This window comes from Lutra lutra, chromosome 17 (assembly GCF_902655055.1).
Source record: "Lutra lutra chromosome 17, mLutLut1.2, whole genome shotgun sequence".
In the NCBI taxonomy this organism is placed as follows: Eukaryota; Metazoa; Chordata; class Mammalia; order Carnivora; family Mustelidae; genus Lutra; species Lutra lutra.
This window is the reverse complement of record NC_062294.1, coordinates 4,013,727-4,028,694: the sequence shown is the minus strand read 5'-3', so window position 1 is coordinate 4,028,694 and position 14,968 is coordinate 4,013,727. Positions and strand designations below refer to the sequence as shown.

At 48.1% G+C, this 14,968-nt stretch overlaps 1 protein-coding gene across 1 annotated transcript in view; it reads left to right on the top strand.

Moving 5' to 3' along the window:
• The first annotated feature begins 775 nt into the window (after window positions 1–775).
• Window positions 776–14,968, top strand: part of USP10 (ubiquitin specific peptidase 10) — a 73,463-nt gene continuing 59,270 nt past the window's right edge. Inside the window, exon 1 of the mRNA XM_047710316.1 lies at window positions 776–982. Coding sequence (XP_047566272.1) covers window positions 791–982 — 192 coding nt within the window. The 5' untranslated portion in view covers window positions 776–790. The remainder of the gene's footprint in view (window positions 983–14,968) is intronic.

The following is a 14,968-nucleotide window of genomic DNA, read 5'->3' as shown; positions in this document are numbered from 1 at the left end:
TCAGAAGCTAGTTTTTTTTTTGGGGGGGGGGCTGGCTCTTTTGGCCACTTTGTTCACACTCATCTAATATGATCCTCCCCGAAACCCTTTAGGAAATTGCATTCGTCTCATTCACAGGCGAGGGAGACAAAGCTGAGGAAGGGAGGTGGCCTGCCTGCAGTCCCACGCTCAGAGAGGGGCCACACCGTACGGGAAACTGCGCGGTCGGGCAGGGGGCTCCCTGCTTCTGGGGTCGGTGACCCCGAGGTCGATCTGACTGCGACCGTGCACGTGTGCGTGTGCCAGGCAGCGCTTCCCCAGCGCTCACTGTCCGCCAGGCCCCAGAGCCAAGCGCCTCACGCGTGCGTTTGGTTTGAATTTCCTCCACCGCCCGGCGATAGGCGTGGCACGGGGTGGGCGCGCGACGTGCGGGGAATGAGCTGTGCACAAATGAATGAACGGGCGGAAGTGTCATCGCCGTCAGCCGGGGAACTCCTCCGGGACCTCTGGCGCTCCCTCGGGACACCCCGGCCTAGGGAGACCCTGCGGCTCCCGGGCCCGGGCCGGCCTCAGGCTCCCGACTGTTCCGAGTCTCACCCAGGTCCCAGGTGGCTTCCCACTAGGTGAGGAGCCCGGGCCGGCTGGGCGCTTTGGCGTCATCACCTCCGTACCCTGTGCTTTCCCCTGCCCGCACCGCAGCCGGACCCCGCGGCCCCCCAGTGCGCGGCCCAGCCGCCCGCAGCGCAGAGGGGCGCGGACCCAGACGCCACCCCGCCAGCTCCCGCCGCGCACGCCCACCTGTCGGCCGCGCATGCGTAGCACGCTCCCGGCGCGCCCGGCCTCCCCGCGCCCCGCGGCGCGCGGCCAGTGCGCAGGCGCGGCGGCCGATGCGAGTGTGTATGTGCGGGCGAGAAGATGGCGGCGGCGGGGGAAGCAGCGTGAGGAGTCGGACGAGCGCCGAGGCTCATTGAAACGGGTCGCCATGGCCCTCCGCAACCCGCAGGTAGCCGGCGGCCCGCGTCCTGGGCGGGAGCCGCCCTGAGCCGCGGCGGGCGGCGCGGGGGCGGGCGGGCGCACCCTGCCCGGAGCGAGCGTGTGGGAGTGGGGGAGGGCGCCGGGACACGCTGCCCCGGACTAGGCCCCGGCCGCCCGCCGCCGCCCGGCGCGGAGCCCTCAGGTTCCTGTCGCGGGGGAGCAGCGGGGAGGGGTACCGGGCCGCCTGCGGAGAGCGCGGGGGCCGCGAAGGGGTTAACCCCCGAGTGGACCGCGGGGGAGCCGGGGGTACGGAGGGGCCCCTGGGCGCCCCAGAGAGGCAGCCGGGAGGCTTCGGGAGGCCCCGCAGCGTCAGGGCCCCTCCAGGCCCTTGGCTCGCCCCTCCGCGCGGAGTGGGACCCCAAGGTGTGGGGGTGCCCCGCTGCCCCCATGCCCCCTGAGGTCGCTTCCTCAGCATGATGGACCGCGGGGGGCTTGCTGCTCTTCTGGTTTGTGGGCTCGAGTCCCTGAGGAGCAGCCTTGGGTTACTGTTGCAAAGAGAACTGGAAATTGAGTCGCCAGGACCGTACTTTCACTTGCACCAGAGTGACATCTTTTGCACGAATCGTCTCCGCCTGGCTAACGCTAACGCGCCGGGTCTCAGCTGTCTCTAAAGTTTAGGGGCCGCGTACAATAATGCCATTGCGGGAGGAAGGGTAGCACGCACCCTTCTCTTCCAGGGAGATGTACGGGTAGAGTTGAGGCCCCCCCCCCCCATTATTACTCATGGGGGTATTACTCCCTTTCAAGTTGATTTTAGACCCCTGCTTTTTGACGTCTAATTTCTAGAAATTACTGCACTTTATACCATCGCAGGGTGCTTTCGAGTTGAATACTGAAGGTGAAACAAAGTAGCTGCTGGGAAAACTGGTGGCCGGTAAATACGAACCCTCTTTAAGCTGTTGGTTTTTCTCGCTCTCTGGGAAGTGAAGTCGATTTTCATAGCTGTTGTAATTAATGCGTGTCGTGAAATTTAAAACGGGAGATATTTAAAACCTTTTTTTTTTTAAATGAGATCTTACAGGAGTCTGGAATTCTGTCAAATTTTTGGTACTGTAGTTTGCGATAGAAGTTTCCTCCTTTAATTTTCTGTTCACTTGTACATCTGCTTTTGTGAATGTTTAGGATGGTTCTTTGAACACAAAAAAAGAGGTTTAGTATTTGAATAATTTTTACACATGTATAATTGAAATATTTTCTGAAGAGGTTTGGTATTTGCCGCATTCAAGACTTAAATATTAATGTGAATAGCTCATTAAAATTAGTGAGAACATAGTACAAGATTGATTGTGGACTGATGTGTAATGTAATACGCACAGTGATTTTCAGAAACGAAGAAAGCATGTTTAGGGATAATTCAGTCCATTATTTATTTTTTTCAAGATTTTATTTTTGTAAGTAGCCTCTACAGCCACTGTGGGGCTCGAACTCACAACCCCGAGGATCAAGAGTTGGTCGCTCCACGGACTGAGCCAGCCAGGCGCCCCTAATTCAGTCCATTGTTATAAGCATCCATTACGATGCAGATTCGTTGAAATGGTAATTAGCAGCGACAGCATGTAGACTTAATTGTAATTTCGCTTGCATTCATTGTCTTAGTATTTACGTTTTATCCTACAATATTGCCTATACACATCTTTAGAAAATTGCAGTGGCCAAAGTTAGCTGAACATAAGTGTTAGCAACTTTCTGAGTTTATTCTTTTGTTGGGTGTATTTTTAAGAGCAATTTTAAGCTCTAGCATAGAGAAGGTGGCAAAGTAATCCTTTGTTTGATTTCTCTTAATTTTCTTTTTAAAAGAATAGTAATAAAAGCAAGTAATGAAATCGTGTGGCAGGTTTTCATGATTGTATCCTGCTTGAGTCAGGCTGAGCATTTTAAGAAATTTGTTTTCGTTCAGTTACCTTCCATCCTGGGGATCCTGCAGAGTCAGTGGTGGTCATCCATTCATTCATTCAGCGGTGATAACTTAGCATGTGCTAAGCACCGTGTTAGGGGTAGTACTTGTTTACGATTGGGAATGACAATCACAGGTTAATAGTAAGGGTTTTATAGTAAAATAGAATTGTTACAGGTACAGTTTTGAAAATTTATATAGATCATATCCTAGTTCCATATTACTAATTGAACCTTGTTCCCTGGATTGAAGTGAACCAGTGCAGAACTTGGAAACATTTCTAATGCCAGTAGCTTTCAATATTTTAACAAATACAAAGGATGAACTTTTCCATTGAAGTGTGAGTACATCTCTCCTTTATGAATATTTGTTGTCTGATGAAATGATTTGGGATAATTAGTTTGAAATGACCAGTTCTTCTTAAACCAGAAGAGATTTTTGTGGTCATTGAACTTGTAGTGAAATTCCCTCAACAGCGCCTCCTACCCCGTGTTTGAATATCACACCGGCTTCTCCTGTCCTGGTCCTCTGAAGCGGGCTCACTCCAGTCTTTTCATTTCCGCACAGTAGTGGGGCCCCCACTTTTTATACTATGGAATTTCTTGGATCCAATTTACAGCATATGGCAGAGTGTTACTCTGTCGTTGAGTATCTGTTTATAACTGACAGCTCTATTAGTAATTCTCAAAAGATACATTTTTATTGGAGTCTCACATAGTGAGCAGCTGAATTAAATAAAATGATCTGAAATGCAGGATATTTGGAGATCCTGATTTTCCTTTCACAGTGACAGCAAAATACTGAAACGTGTCCTTAGACATGCCGTTTAAAGTTTGTGAGTTGACAGTTGCCGCTGTGGTTTATGGAGCCGCAGTCAGATGAGGCGGAGCCAGGGCCCAGCCCTCCGGCTCGAGAGCCGGCCCGTTGGGACCACTGTTCACTGAAATTACAGTGAATGCTAAGCGGACCTGCCTTGTTCCAAATTCGTCTCTAAAGCAAAAGTTAGGACATATATTCCAGTGCACTTTTATGTGGAATCTCCGTGATTTATGTAGTGGTTCACATCGGTAACTGAAAGGAGGAAAAGATTATAAGGTTTAATGATTATTTAATGACAAACCTAGTGGCACGTTTACTTTGTGTCATGTTCAGCGTATAATATTAATGTAGTTGAGAAAAGTTGTATCATCTCTACCTGAATTATTCATCATATCACGGTTCTTTTTTTTGTTCGTCTTTGTGTTTTTACTGATTTCAGACGTGTGAGTACTCGCTGTTAATGGATCTGGTTTTTCAAGCGGATCATTAAAGGTGGTTGCTGAGGACATTTCTTACGGATAGTGTGCTTAGTATGAAATTGTGGGAAGAGCTCGGTTTTGGATTTGTAACTGGGCAGGTACATTTCTATTTATTGCTTCCCATGCAAGAGTCACAGTGGTACAAAACAGATAAATCTGTTGGCAGTGGAATTTATTGGCCTTGGGCCACTGGATTACTATCATTTGTCTCTTCAGCGCTACTTCAGCAGTGTAGATGTTCACTCCCGGAGACTTACATGTGCTTGGATTGCAGTTCGCCTGTTTATTGAAGTGATCCCCCCCAGAGGTCTGTTTGTGACCATTTTTGTCATTACAGGCCGAATGAAGAACTAGTGTAGGTGACATAAAAGGTAGCCCGTGGGGTATTTCATGGTAGTTGTTTTAAGGATTAGACATTGTAGAATCTGTCGTAAACCTGGATGTGGATCTTCAAAATGTAGACTTTTCATGAGCTGGCTCTTTTCTGACTATCTGAAAGCCCCTCAGCCGTGACCCCATTTCAGCAGAAGACCTGAGAAACCAGAAGCTGTCGGCTAATAGCTCCGTTCTGCCGTCTGTCTTGACACACGTGCTTCTCCATTTGTCCTCTTCTGGCAATAGAGTAGGTCAGGTGTAGAGACCCTAGAGGTGTGGTTTAGGACTGGGAGAATAAGGTGGTGCAGAGAGGGTTAGAGCATATTTTCCCAGTGTTTCCTTTTCTGGCTAACTGGAGAATTGTTAGATGGTAATGTGCATGGAGTGTTGCCCCAGTGCCTGCCACCGAGTGTCCACGTGCTACTGCTGGCTGCTCTTGGGACTCTCAGGCCACTCCCTTCTGGCTTTGGGTGCAGCTTTACCAGTTGTCCTTCCTCAGCTCCGTTCTTCTTTTTTTTTTTAAAGATTTTATTTATTTGACAGATCACAGGTAGGCAGAGAGAGCAGAAGGGAAGCAGGCTCCCCTCTGAGCAGAGAGCCCGACGATCATAGTACGCTGGGATCATGACCTGAGCCAAAGGCAGAGGCTTTAACCCACTGAGCCACCCAGGTGCCTCTTCAGCTTTGTTCTTAATTTATGTTTTTGGTATTGGCTTGAGGGACATCTCCTGAGCCTGCACTGTCTGATTCAAGAGTCTCATAACTGGCGCACTACAAGTGAAAGGAGCCCCCAGTAGAAAGGCTGGAATCCCCACTCTTGTACTTTTGGTGCTTGATTTTTACATCTAGTTGTCTCTTTCCCTTCCTCCCTCATTTTGTTTCGCCATTTGTTCTTGTTTTGTGAGGAAAATTTTTTCAGGGCTCCTGGGTGGTGCAGTTGGTTACACATCCAGCTCTTGGTTTCAGCTCAGGTCACAGTCTCATGGTGGTGAGATCAAGCCCTGTGTGGGATTCTGTGCTCAGCATGGAACTTGTTTGAGATTCTCTCTCTCCCCTCTCCTGCTTGTGCACGTGCTCTCTCTCTCTCAAATAAATAAATCTTTTTTTTTTTAAAGATTTTTATTTATTTATTTATTTGACAGAGAGAAATCACAAGTAAGCAGAGAGGCAGGCAGAGAGAGAGGAGGAAGCAGGCTCCCTGCCGAGCAGAAAGCCCGATGCGGGGCTCGAACCCAGGACCTGGGATCATGACCTGAGCCGAAGGCAGCGGCCTAACCCACTGAACCACCCAGGCGCCCCTAAATAAATCTTTAAAAAAGAAAATGTTTTCGACTCCCTGTGCTGTATTCAGACAGCTTGCTGGCTGGGGTGGGAAGTGTGGGGTGCCATGAGTGGTGTGTGTGTTGTCCCCCCCCCACCCTGAGCTGTTTTTCTGAGATGAGACCTGCTGGTTGTGCTGGAGTTGGGGACAAATCACACATAAATCCAGACTTATTTTCTCCACTTAGGTCTCCCACTCTCCACAGAAAGGGGTGGTTTTGCTATGAGTACATGTCAAAAATACTTGTGTTGTAAAATGTATCGAATAAAGCTCTGTGTCTGTATAAGTTACATTTGCCAGCCACAGGCCTTGTTAAATGGAGTTGGTCAAGAACATGTAAGATGATTCTGTGTAGAAAATTTTGATTTGCCTTTTGTGTAACGAGTTACTGTCTGCATTGTTCACTGCATTCATCACAGAAACATGATGACATCCTTTGCCTTGGATATAAGGAGTGCATTTTAAATTTTATTACATTCATTTAAATTTAGTTAGGACTAATTAACTTACGAATTTATTTGGTATTCTAATAACTTAAGAGGATTTCTAGTGTTTTTTGGGTTTCCCCTATTTTAGACATTTTATAATTCTAGAGAAGCAGTGTCTCTCTTGAGACTTTCATCTTATGGCATTAAAACACTCTACCCATTCTTAAAGTCTTAATTTTTTTTTCCTTTTGATAGGACGTGTTGAAGCTTTAGGGGAAATGGAAGATAATTTAACGGTAAAATTGAATTCTGGAGGTTTTTTTTTTTTTTTTTTTTAAGATTTTATTTAGTTGAGAAAGAGGAAGAGCACAAGAGCGGTGGGAGGGAGAAGCAGACTCCCTGCTGAGCAGGGAGCCCATGGAGGGTTTGATCCCAAGAAAATTCCAAAATGGTGGGATCATGACCTGGGCTAAAGGCAGAAGCTTAACCGGCTGAGCCACCCAGGCACCCTTCTTCTGGAGTTTTTTGAGAGTCTCGCCCCGGGGTTGTAAAGTACGTCTCTTGATACTTTAAGTAGTAACCGCACTGCGATGGCTGCCAAGATGCGCATATTTATTTGAGACCTGAAGTGGGTCTTCTGAGTGGATCCCGTCATTGGACAAAGAAGAACATATTAATAATAAAACACTAACTGTTGCAGTAATCAGCATTTGAGGAATGTCGTGCAGTGTGTAAACTTCATAGTTCATAAAGTGCTGTAGTTTGTTTGATCCTTTGGGCCACTCTGCAGTGTGGTGTTGTCACCATCATTTTACAGATGAATGAAGTGAGACCCTGGCACCTTGTGACTCGAAGTCCCATGGCTTTAAGTGCGTGATCAGGGCCTCGCAAGCAGGTCTTTGGACTTCCAAATTCTTTGTTTTTTCTGCTTTGTCAAATTGCTTTTCTACACGAGACTGGCGAAGACATAGTGCTTCACATGGTGACTTTGCCATAGCACTTCCTCAGCGAAAGTTTACGGAATGGGTGAATGCATGAAATAAAAATAGAGACGTTTAAAGATTTTACTAATTTGAGAGAGAGTGTGTGCACACGTGCGTGCATGAGCAGGGGGAGGAGTAGAGGCAGAAACAGACTCTGCTGAGCGCAGAGTCCTACTTGGGGCTCCATCCCAGGACCCTGAGATCATGACCTGAGCTGGAGGTCATGAGTTGGATGCTCAGCCGACTGAGCCACCCGGGTGCCCCCACCTTAGCTGTAACGGTTAAAGACAGGAATCTTACTAAGAGTTGCTAATATGTTACTCATTACTAAATTTTTGTGTGGGGTTCATCCTTATTGATTTTTTTTTTTAAGATTTTATTTATTTATTTGACAGAGATCACAAGTAGGCAGAGAGGCAGGCAAAGAGAGGGGGGGAAGCAGGCTCCCTGCTGAGCAGAGAGCCTGATGCGGGGCTTGATCCCAGGACCCTGAAACCATGACCTGAGCTGAAGGCAGAGGCTTTAACCCACTGAGCCACCCAGGCGCCCCCTTATTGATTTTTTAAAACACAAACTCCAGGGGTTTTCATGCTTTTTTCTGCTGGGCGTTTTTGTTGTTGTTCCATTGTATGGTCTGTCTAACCAGACGGTCACTGAACTGAACTGTTTGGGGCAAATCTTGTTTCAAAAAAAATTTTGAAGGCATCTCTTTAAGCACAGTAAGTTTTCTTTTTATCTGATTTTTCCAGGGAATGGAGCAGATGTTCTGGAGGTTAAAGTATACTGAGAATTGTGGAGGTGCTCTAGAAATTTCTGAGTAATAAAATGTCCCCCCCCCTTTTTTTTCTTTTAAAGAAATGGTATTTTGAAGAATTCAACTCCTCAGTTAAAGCAGCTGTGCCATCCAGTTTCTGTATAGTGAAAAGATGTTAATCACATCCAGATTCTTGTCTCTTGGCCCCCCTCTTCACTAGAGAAGATTATTGAGAGGATGAACCATTTCTTAGTTGGAGAGATTGGTAGGTCACCAGCCTGAGTGAATAGTGGGGGCATTGGTCGTTAGCCTGGGTTTTCTCCTGTCTTCTGTTAAAATCAGGTTTTCTTCTCCTCCCCCTTTGTTTTAATCCAAGTGCTACAATGGCAGAAAATAAAACACTCTCCCATGGCCTACCTCAGATCCCTCTCCCCAGAGACAACAGCATTAAACCACCTCTGACTCTAATAAAATGCAAAATCAGGCCCTCCCGGGGTAGCATTCTGTTTGATTATTTTGCAGGCTATCAGACACTTTTATTCAGAACCACATGTGAAGGACTTTGTATCTTTTGTGATTGTTCAAACAGAAATCTGTGGCGCCTGAGCATTAGGAATATAGAGCTGAAGAGAGTTCCAGTGCTTTAGAAAAAGTTCACAGAGTAGCAGAGGGGAGCGAAACGGGCTAATCAGTGAATCCTGATTTCCGGTGGCAACTCCTCTAACGGAAGTGAAGAACGTGGCCACGAATTTTCATTCATTCATTCATTCGTTCGTTCAGCAAATAGTTATTGAGAGGCGCTGTGCACCAGGCACTGAGGATGGGGTGACAAGCAAAAACAAGCATTGTGCCTTCTACCAGAGAGCTTACTGTCTGGTGAGGGACACAGTTGCTGATCAGATAATCACAGTAATGCATGTGTCGTTCCAAGCTGAGAAGCATGTCCCAAAGGAAGGGGACACAGTCTGTTGGCTTGGGGAAGTCACGGATGTGTTTCCCTGGCAGTGGCGCCTTAGGGGAGATGCACAGTGTGAGACACTGCGGACTGCCTGCGCCCTGGCCCTGTGGCTGCACGGTCGGTGTTCAGAGCGCCTAAGAGTACTCGGAGAAAGCCTGTGTACGCAGAGCTCAGTGCCGGAGAGGAGAGCCAGACCAGTGTCTGTCCGATCTTGTAGGGTTTCTGAGGTGTTAATGTGCTTATCCTGAGAAAAATGTGGAAGGAGCGGCTCATACAGCATGGAGCCACATGGGCACGTTGCAGAGCAGGCTCACTCTGAGAGCCCCGGGCAGAATAGACTCGGTATCATGGGGTCACAGTGGCCATGGGAAGATCAGGTAGGAGGGTTTCTGGAATTCTGTTAGGGAGAGTGCCGTGGGGTTGCCTAGGTGGCTCAGTCAGTTAAGCGTCTGCTTTCAGCTCAGGTCATGATCCTAGTGTCCCCGGATCAAAGAGTCCTGCTTCAGGCTCCTTGCCCAGCTGGTAGCCTGCTTCTCCCTCTGTCTGCTGCTCCCCCTGCTTGTGCATGTGTGTGCGCTGGGGCTCTCTCTGGAAATAAATAAGATCTTTAAAAAAAAGAGGGAGAGTGCAGCGGAGAGGGGTGGCATGGGTCAAGAGATACTTGGGTGTAAGATGGATTGAACAGGAAGAGTGAGTGTTGGGAAGCTGGGAAAAGGTCTCTTCTAAAAAGGTGACATTTGGGCAGAGAAGCATGAGGACAAGGGCATATGGGAAAGAGCATGCAGAGGAACAAAGTGCCAAAACCCGAGACATGTTTAGGAACCTGGGAGAGGGTTGTGGCTGAAATGATGTTTAGGGTGAAGTGGTGAGGCAAGGGTCCGAGCAGAGCTGAAGGACCTGGAGAGAGTCCAAGCCAAAGACTGCCTTTGATCTTGTAAGCAGATGGGGGTCTGTGGGAACCCACAGTTCTTTGTAACAAAAACCACAGGTTTTAAAAAAGCGGTGGTACCACTTTGTGTGGCATTGCTGGTGGAGATGGTTTCCAGGGGCTCGTTGAGGTCCTTCATGGGCTGTCAGAGGTTTCCCTCTTGGCTGTCCTCCAGACCTGGGAATATACTCTCCACTAGCTTCACCCCAAACGTGTTAAACCCCAAAACTTTGAGGGGGGAAAAAGTAGGGCATTCTTTTGGGGACATCTGAGGCGGATTAATGCAAGGCAAATAGCTCTTGACTGTCCTCAGTGATAATTGGATAGATGTGTTAGGGAAGGCCATTTGGGGACATTCTTCATTTATTTTGGGGGGGGGTCACGTTTATAAACAAGCATTTGTTCTTTCCTTTCAATCCTAGGAAATAAAGAAAATATAAGAAACACATGTCACCGGTAGTATCCCACAACCCCGAGGTGACTTAATGAGGTTAATAAGTTGAAATGGTTCCCTTCCGTCCTTTTTGTAGTAGATGTTCGAAATTTAGAGTCATTTTGTGTGGTGGTATTTCTTACGTTGTGACTCTTGGTCATTGTCTTCTCCTTTGGAAATCCTCTGGCACCCCGAGGGCCAGCCAGACCCCCCGGGCAGGCCCCCGAATGTGGCTTTTAGGCAGTTCCCACACGGATGTTGCAGCCGCGCTCAGGGTTCAGAGCCTCCACGTGGCTTTGTTGCCAGCGTGTTTCACTTAACCTGTTGAGCACTTTACCACGGAGAGGATTCACTAAATCATACTTTGGATAAAGTTTTTAAACTTCTCCCGTCTAGGTTAGTTGTGAACAACAGCAAGAATATGTGCATATACTGCTGTGAGGGCCACGTTGTCTGATTTTAGCGCTGAGTGGAGTGAACTGTGGGAACGGAACCAGCAGGAAAGACCTGAAAACTTTGCCCCTTTGAACATCTGTCACATCGGGTTTTCAGATGGAGATTTCTGATTAAGTGCTTTCCAGCAACAGTTATCCGGCTCTTGCCCTTTGCTAGCCCAGTTGTTAAGGTTTGTATGTTACAAAACACAATGACAACAAAGTATCAAAGTACAGATACATTCCCTAGAGCTGTAGCCCTGCTGTGGATAGAACCCAGTGTGGATGGTGCGGCTCGGCTCGTTGGAACTGGGTCCATCTGATGTCCCAGAGAGCTGGGTTGAACTTTCTAATTCATCCTGAAGTCAGGTTGTCATCAAAATTTCTCTGAGGTTGTATGTACAGTATTAAGCCAATTTGTTTTCAGGAATTCTTGGTACCTTTTTTTTGTTGCTGGTCATGGATTTGTCAGTTTAGGAAATTCTTTTCTCCAGATCTCCACAAACGTGCTAAAATAATTACTTTGTGGTTTTTTTTTTTTTAAATATTGTATTTATTCACTTAGAGGGCAAGAGAGGGAGAGAGATCAAGAGAGAGTGGGGAGAGGGACCGAGGGCGAGGGAGACCGTCTCAGGCAGACTACGTGCAGAGCTTGGAGCCTGACTCAGGGCTCCGTCCCAGGACCCAAAGATCATGACCTGCGCTGAAATGAGGAGTCATGTGCTCAACTGACTGAGCCACCCAAGGGTCCCTAAAATAATTACTCTTGGGATACTTGGGTGGCTCAGTCGGTTAAGTGTCTGCCTTCGGCTTGGATCATGACCCGGGGTCCTGGGATCGAGTCCTGAGTTGGGCTCCTTGCTTAGAGGGGAGCCTGCTTCTCCCTTGCCTGCTGCTCCCCCTGCTTGTGCGCATGTGCTGTCTCTTTCTCTCTCACACAGACAAATAAATGAAATCTTAAAAAATAAATCAAATAATTACTCTTGGTTCCATCTTCTTACTGAAGTCCTGGCTTTTCCATGCCACAACTGTATTATGAGTTAAGTGCCAGGAATACAAATTTTAAATTTTAACTTGAGTAGTGTTCAGTGAGAAAGAGGGAAGAGAGAGGTTTTGTTTTTGTTTTTGTTTTTAAAGATTTTTTTTAAAAATTTATTTATTTGACAGAGAGAGATCACAAGCAGGCAGAGAGGCAGGCAGAGAGACAGGAGGAAGCAGGCTCCCTGCTGAGCAGAGAGCCCGATGCGGGACTCGATCCCAGGACTCCGAGATCATGACCTGAGCCGAAGGCAGCGGCTCAACCCACTGAGCCACCCAGGCGCCCCTTGTTTTTGTTTTTTAATCTGAAAAGCATTTTCTACGTTTTGGCTGGAAGCTTAGCTGACTATAACTTGAACTTCACACACAATGACACTGTAGCAGTATCCTAGCAGTGACTAGTCTTGGACCCAGAATTACCGCAGCTGAGTTTGCAGAGAGTTTACCTTTTATCCCAGGGCACATATTGAACAAATAGGCTTTTCCTTCTAAGTATGTTGTCATTTTCTTTCTTTGACATTGATTTCTTTTTGGGTGAAAACGTAGATTTGAATTAGCTTTGTTAGTCCTTCTCTGTCCTGTGAAAAAGGAAAGGAATGCCATGTTCGTAATATGCACAGTGAGCGTCTTAGGCCGTTGTGGACTTTGATTTTGGAGATGCCCTGTGTTTCCTCTGCGAGTCAGTTGGCCGTCCATGGAGGCCTGCACCCTTCCGGGCCCTGTGTGGGCAGTGTGCCCAGAGAGGGCCCTGCCTGGTGGAGGGAACACCACACTTGTGGTTGTCTAACTAGAGCCTTGGCAGGTGCTCTGAAGTAAGAAGGACCCTGGGAGCGACCCAGTGGCCCAGAAAGGCTCTCTTGAGGTCTGGTTCTCCTCCAGCACCTCCGCTGTCAGCACAGCGTCTTGCCTCTGCTGTGTGTGCAGTGGATAAGTGACTTATTGGAGGGACCAGTTGGAGGAAATAAACAGAACACCTGGTTGTCGTTCACTTTGTTCAGGATTGCATATGGCATTGTTTTGGTGTTTCTCATTCTGGAAATGAAGTTTAGGACCACGGCGTGCAGAACCATGAGGGACAGATTGGTCCTCCTTAGAAATACCTTCTAGTAATGAGACCTGAATAAGAAGGGTAGGCTGCTGATGAAGTATTCAGATTGATTATAATTTCTGCATTAAGGATGAGTGGGTGGGGGTGCCTGGATGGCTCAGTGGGTTAAAGCCTCTGCCTTTGGCTCAGGTCATGATCCCAGGGTCCTGGGATTGAGCCCCGCATCCGGCTCTCTGCTTGGCGGGGAGCCTGCTTCCCCCCCTCTTTCTCTGCCTGCCTCTCTGCCTACTTGTGATCTCTCTCTGTCAAATAAATAAATAAAATCTTAAAAAAAAAAATGGGCGGGGGACGCCTAGGTGGCTCAGTTGGTTAAGCGGCTGCCTTCGCCTGAGGTCATGATCCCAGCGTCCTTGGATCGAGTCCCACATCGGGCTCCTTGCTCAGCAGGGAGCCTGCTTGTCTCTCTGCCTCTGCCTGCCACCCTGTCTGCCTGTGCTCTCTCTCTCTCTCTCTCTCTCTCTGACTAATAAATAAATAAAACCTTTAAAAAAAAAATGGGTGGGTGGTGGTGCCTGGGAGTGTCTGCCTTTGGCTCAGGTCGTGATCTTGGGGTCCTGGGATTGAGGTACATCTCATTCTCCCTTGTTGATCCCCCTGCTTGTGTGTGTGGTGTGCAAGCTTGCTCTCTCTCTCTGTCAAATAAATAAATACAGTCTTGTAAAAAGAAAAACGAATGGGTGGGTCACCTGGCTCAGTTCGTGGAGCAGTAACTCTTGATCTTAGGGCTGTGAGTTCAAGCCCCACATTGGGTGTAGAGGTTACTTTAAAAAAAAACAATGCATGGGTGCCCTCTAAGCGTCTTTCAAGGCTTTTCATGGTTCTCTTTATCTCTGTTGTGTAGTTCCTTGCGCCCAGGTGACTGACCTCTCTATCAGATAATAAGGTATTTTGTTTCATTTTCTGGGTTGTTTCTCAGTAAATGGAATCCTGAGATCAGAGGACAGTTACTGATGCCAGTACAGTGCTTTCAGCGCCCCTCTCCCGTGCCCAGTTAGTGGGCCCTGGCAGCCGTCCTTTGTTGACCCGGTCAGAGCAGGTGCCACTCATTCCCCCGGTTCAAGAGCCACAGAGCTGTCAGCCTTCCCAGGTAGAGAGCCTGATTGTATGTCCGAGATGAGCAGAAGTTTGATGAGAGCGGGGATTTCTTTGTTTTGTTCAGTGATCATCTCCAGGGCCTGGAACAGACCAGCGCTCGGTAAGTGTGTATTAAGGAACACACGGGTGAAAGGTACGGCACAGACCATACACTGAGGGAGTTCACGGCTGAACATGGGAGAGACTAGTCAGCTGTTACCATCCAGAGTGAGTAACTCTACAGGTTTGTTGGGGAGACAGTTGGTAAAGCTGAGACTCTGGCAGTGACTGAGAAGTCCTCCAGGCCGGAGGGAAGCCCTGGGTGCAGGAGACCCCAGTGAGCACAGCCGTGTGGAGCATGCGGAGAGCGCTGTGGCACCAGGCCCTCGGGGGACTTGCTGATAAGTCTGGGTAGGTGGGTGAGTGCCAAACCCGGAGCTCTCATACGCTCTGAGGGGACCCTTTCTTTTGAGGAGTAATGGCAGGCTGTGCCCAGGACCAAACTGACATTCCCATTTTATTTTATTATTATTTTAAGATTTTATTTATTTATTTGGCAGAGAGAGAGATCACAAGTAGGCAGAGAGGCAGGCAGAGAGAGAAGGAGAAGCAGACTCCCTGCTGAGCAGAGAGCCCGAGGTGGGGCTCGATCCCAGGACCCTGAGATCATGACCTGAGCCGAAGGCAGAGGCTTAACCCACTGAGCCATCCAGGCGCCCCTGACATTCTCATTTTAGAGAGAGCGCTGTGGTGGCCGCCTGTGGTTCAGAGTGTGGAGGCTGAGACGCAGAGAGGCTCTGAAGGGGTGGGGAGGGGAGGGGGAGACGAGGCTTTGGGTGACCAAACGGGATGTGGAGGGAGCCAGGCAGCTTCATTGTAATTTATTTTAATAATTTTTTTATTCTGTCATGTAATGCTCTATGTGTTT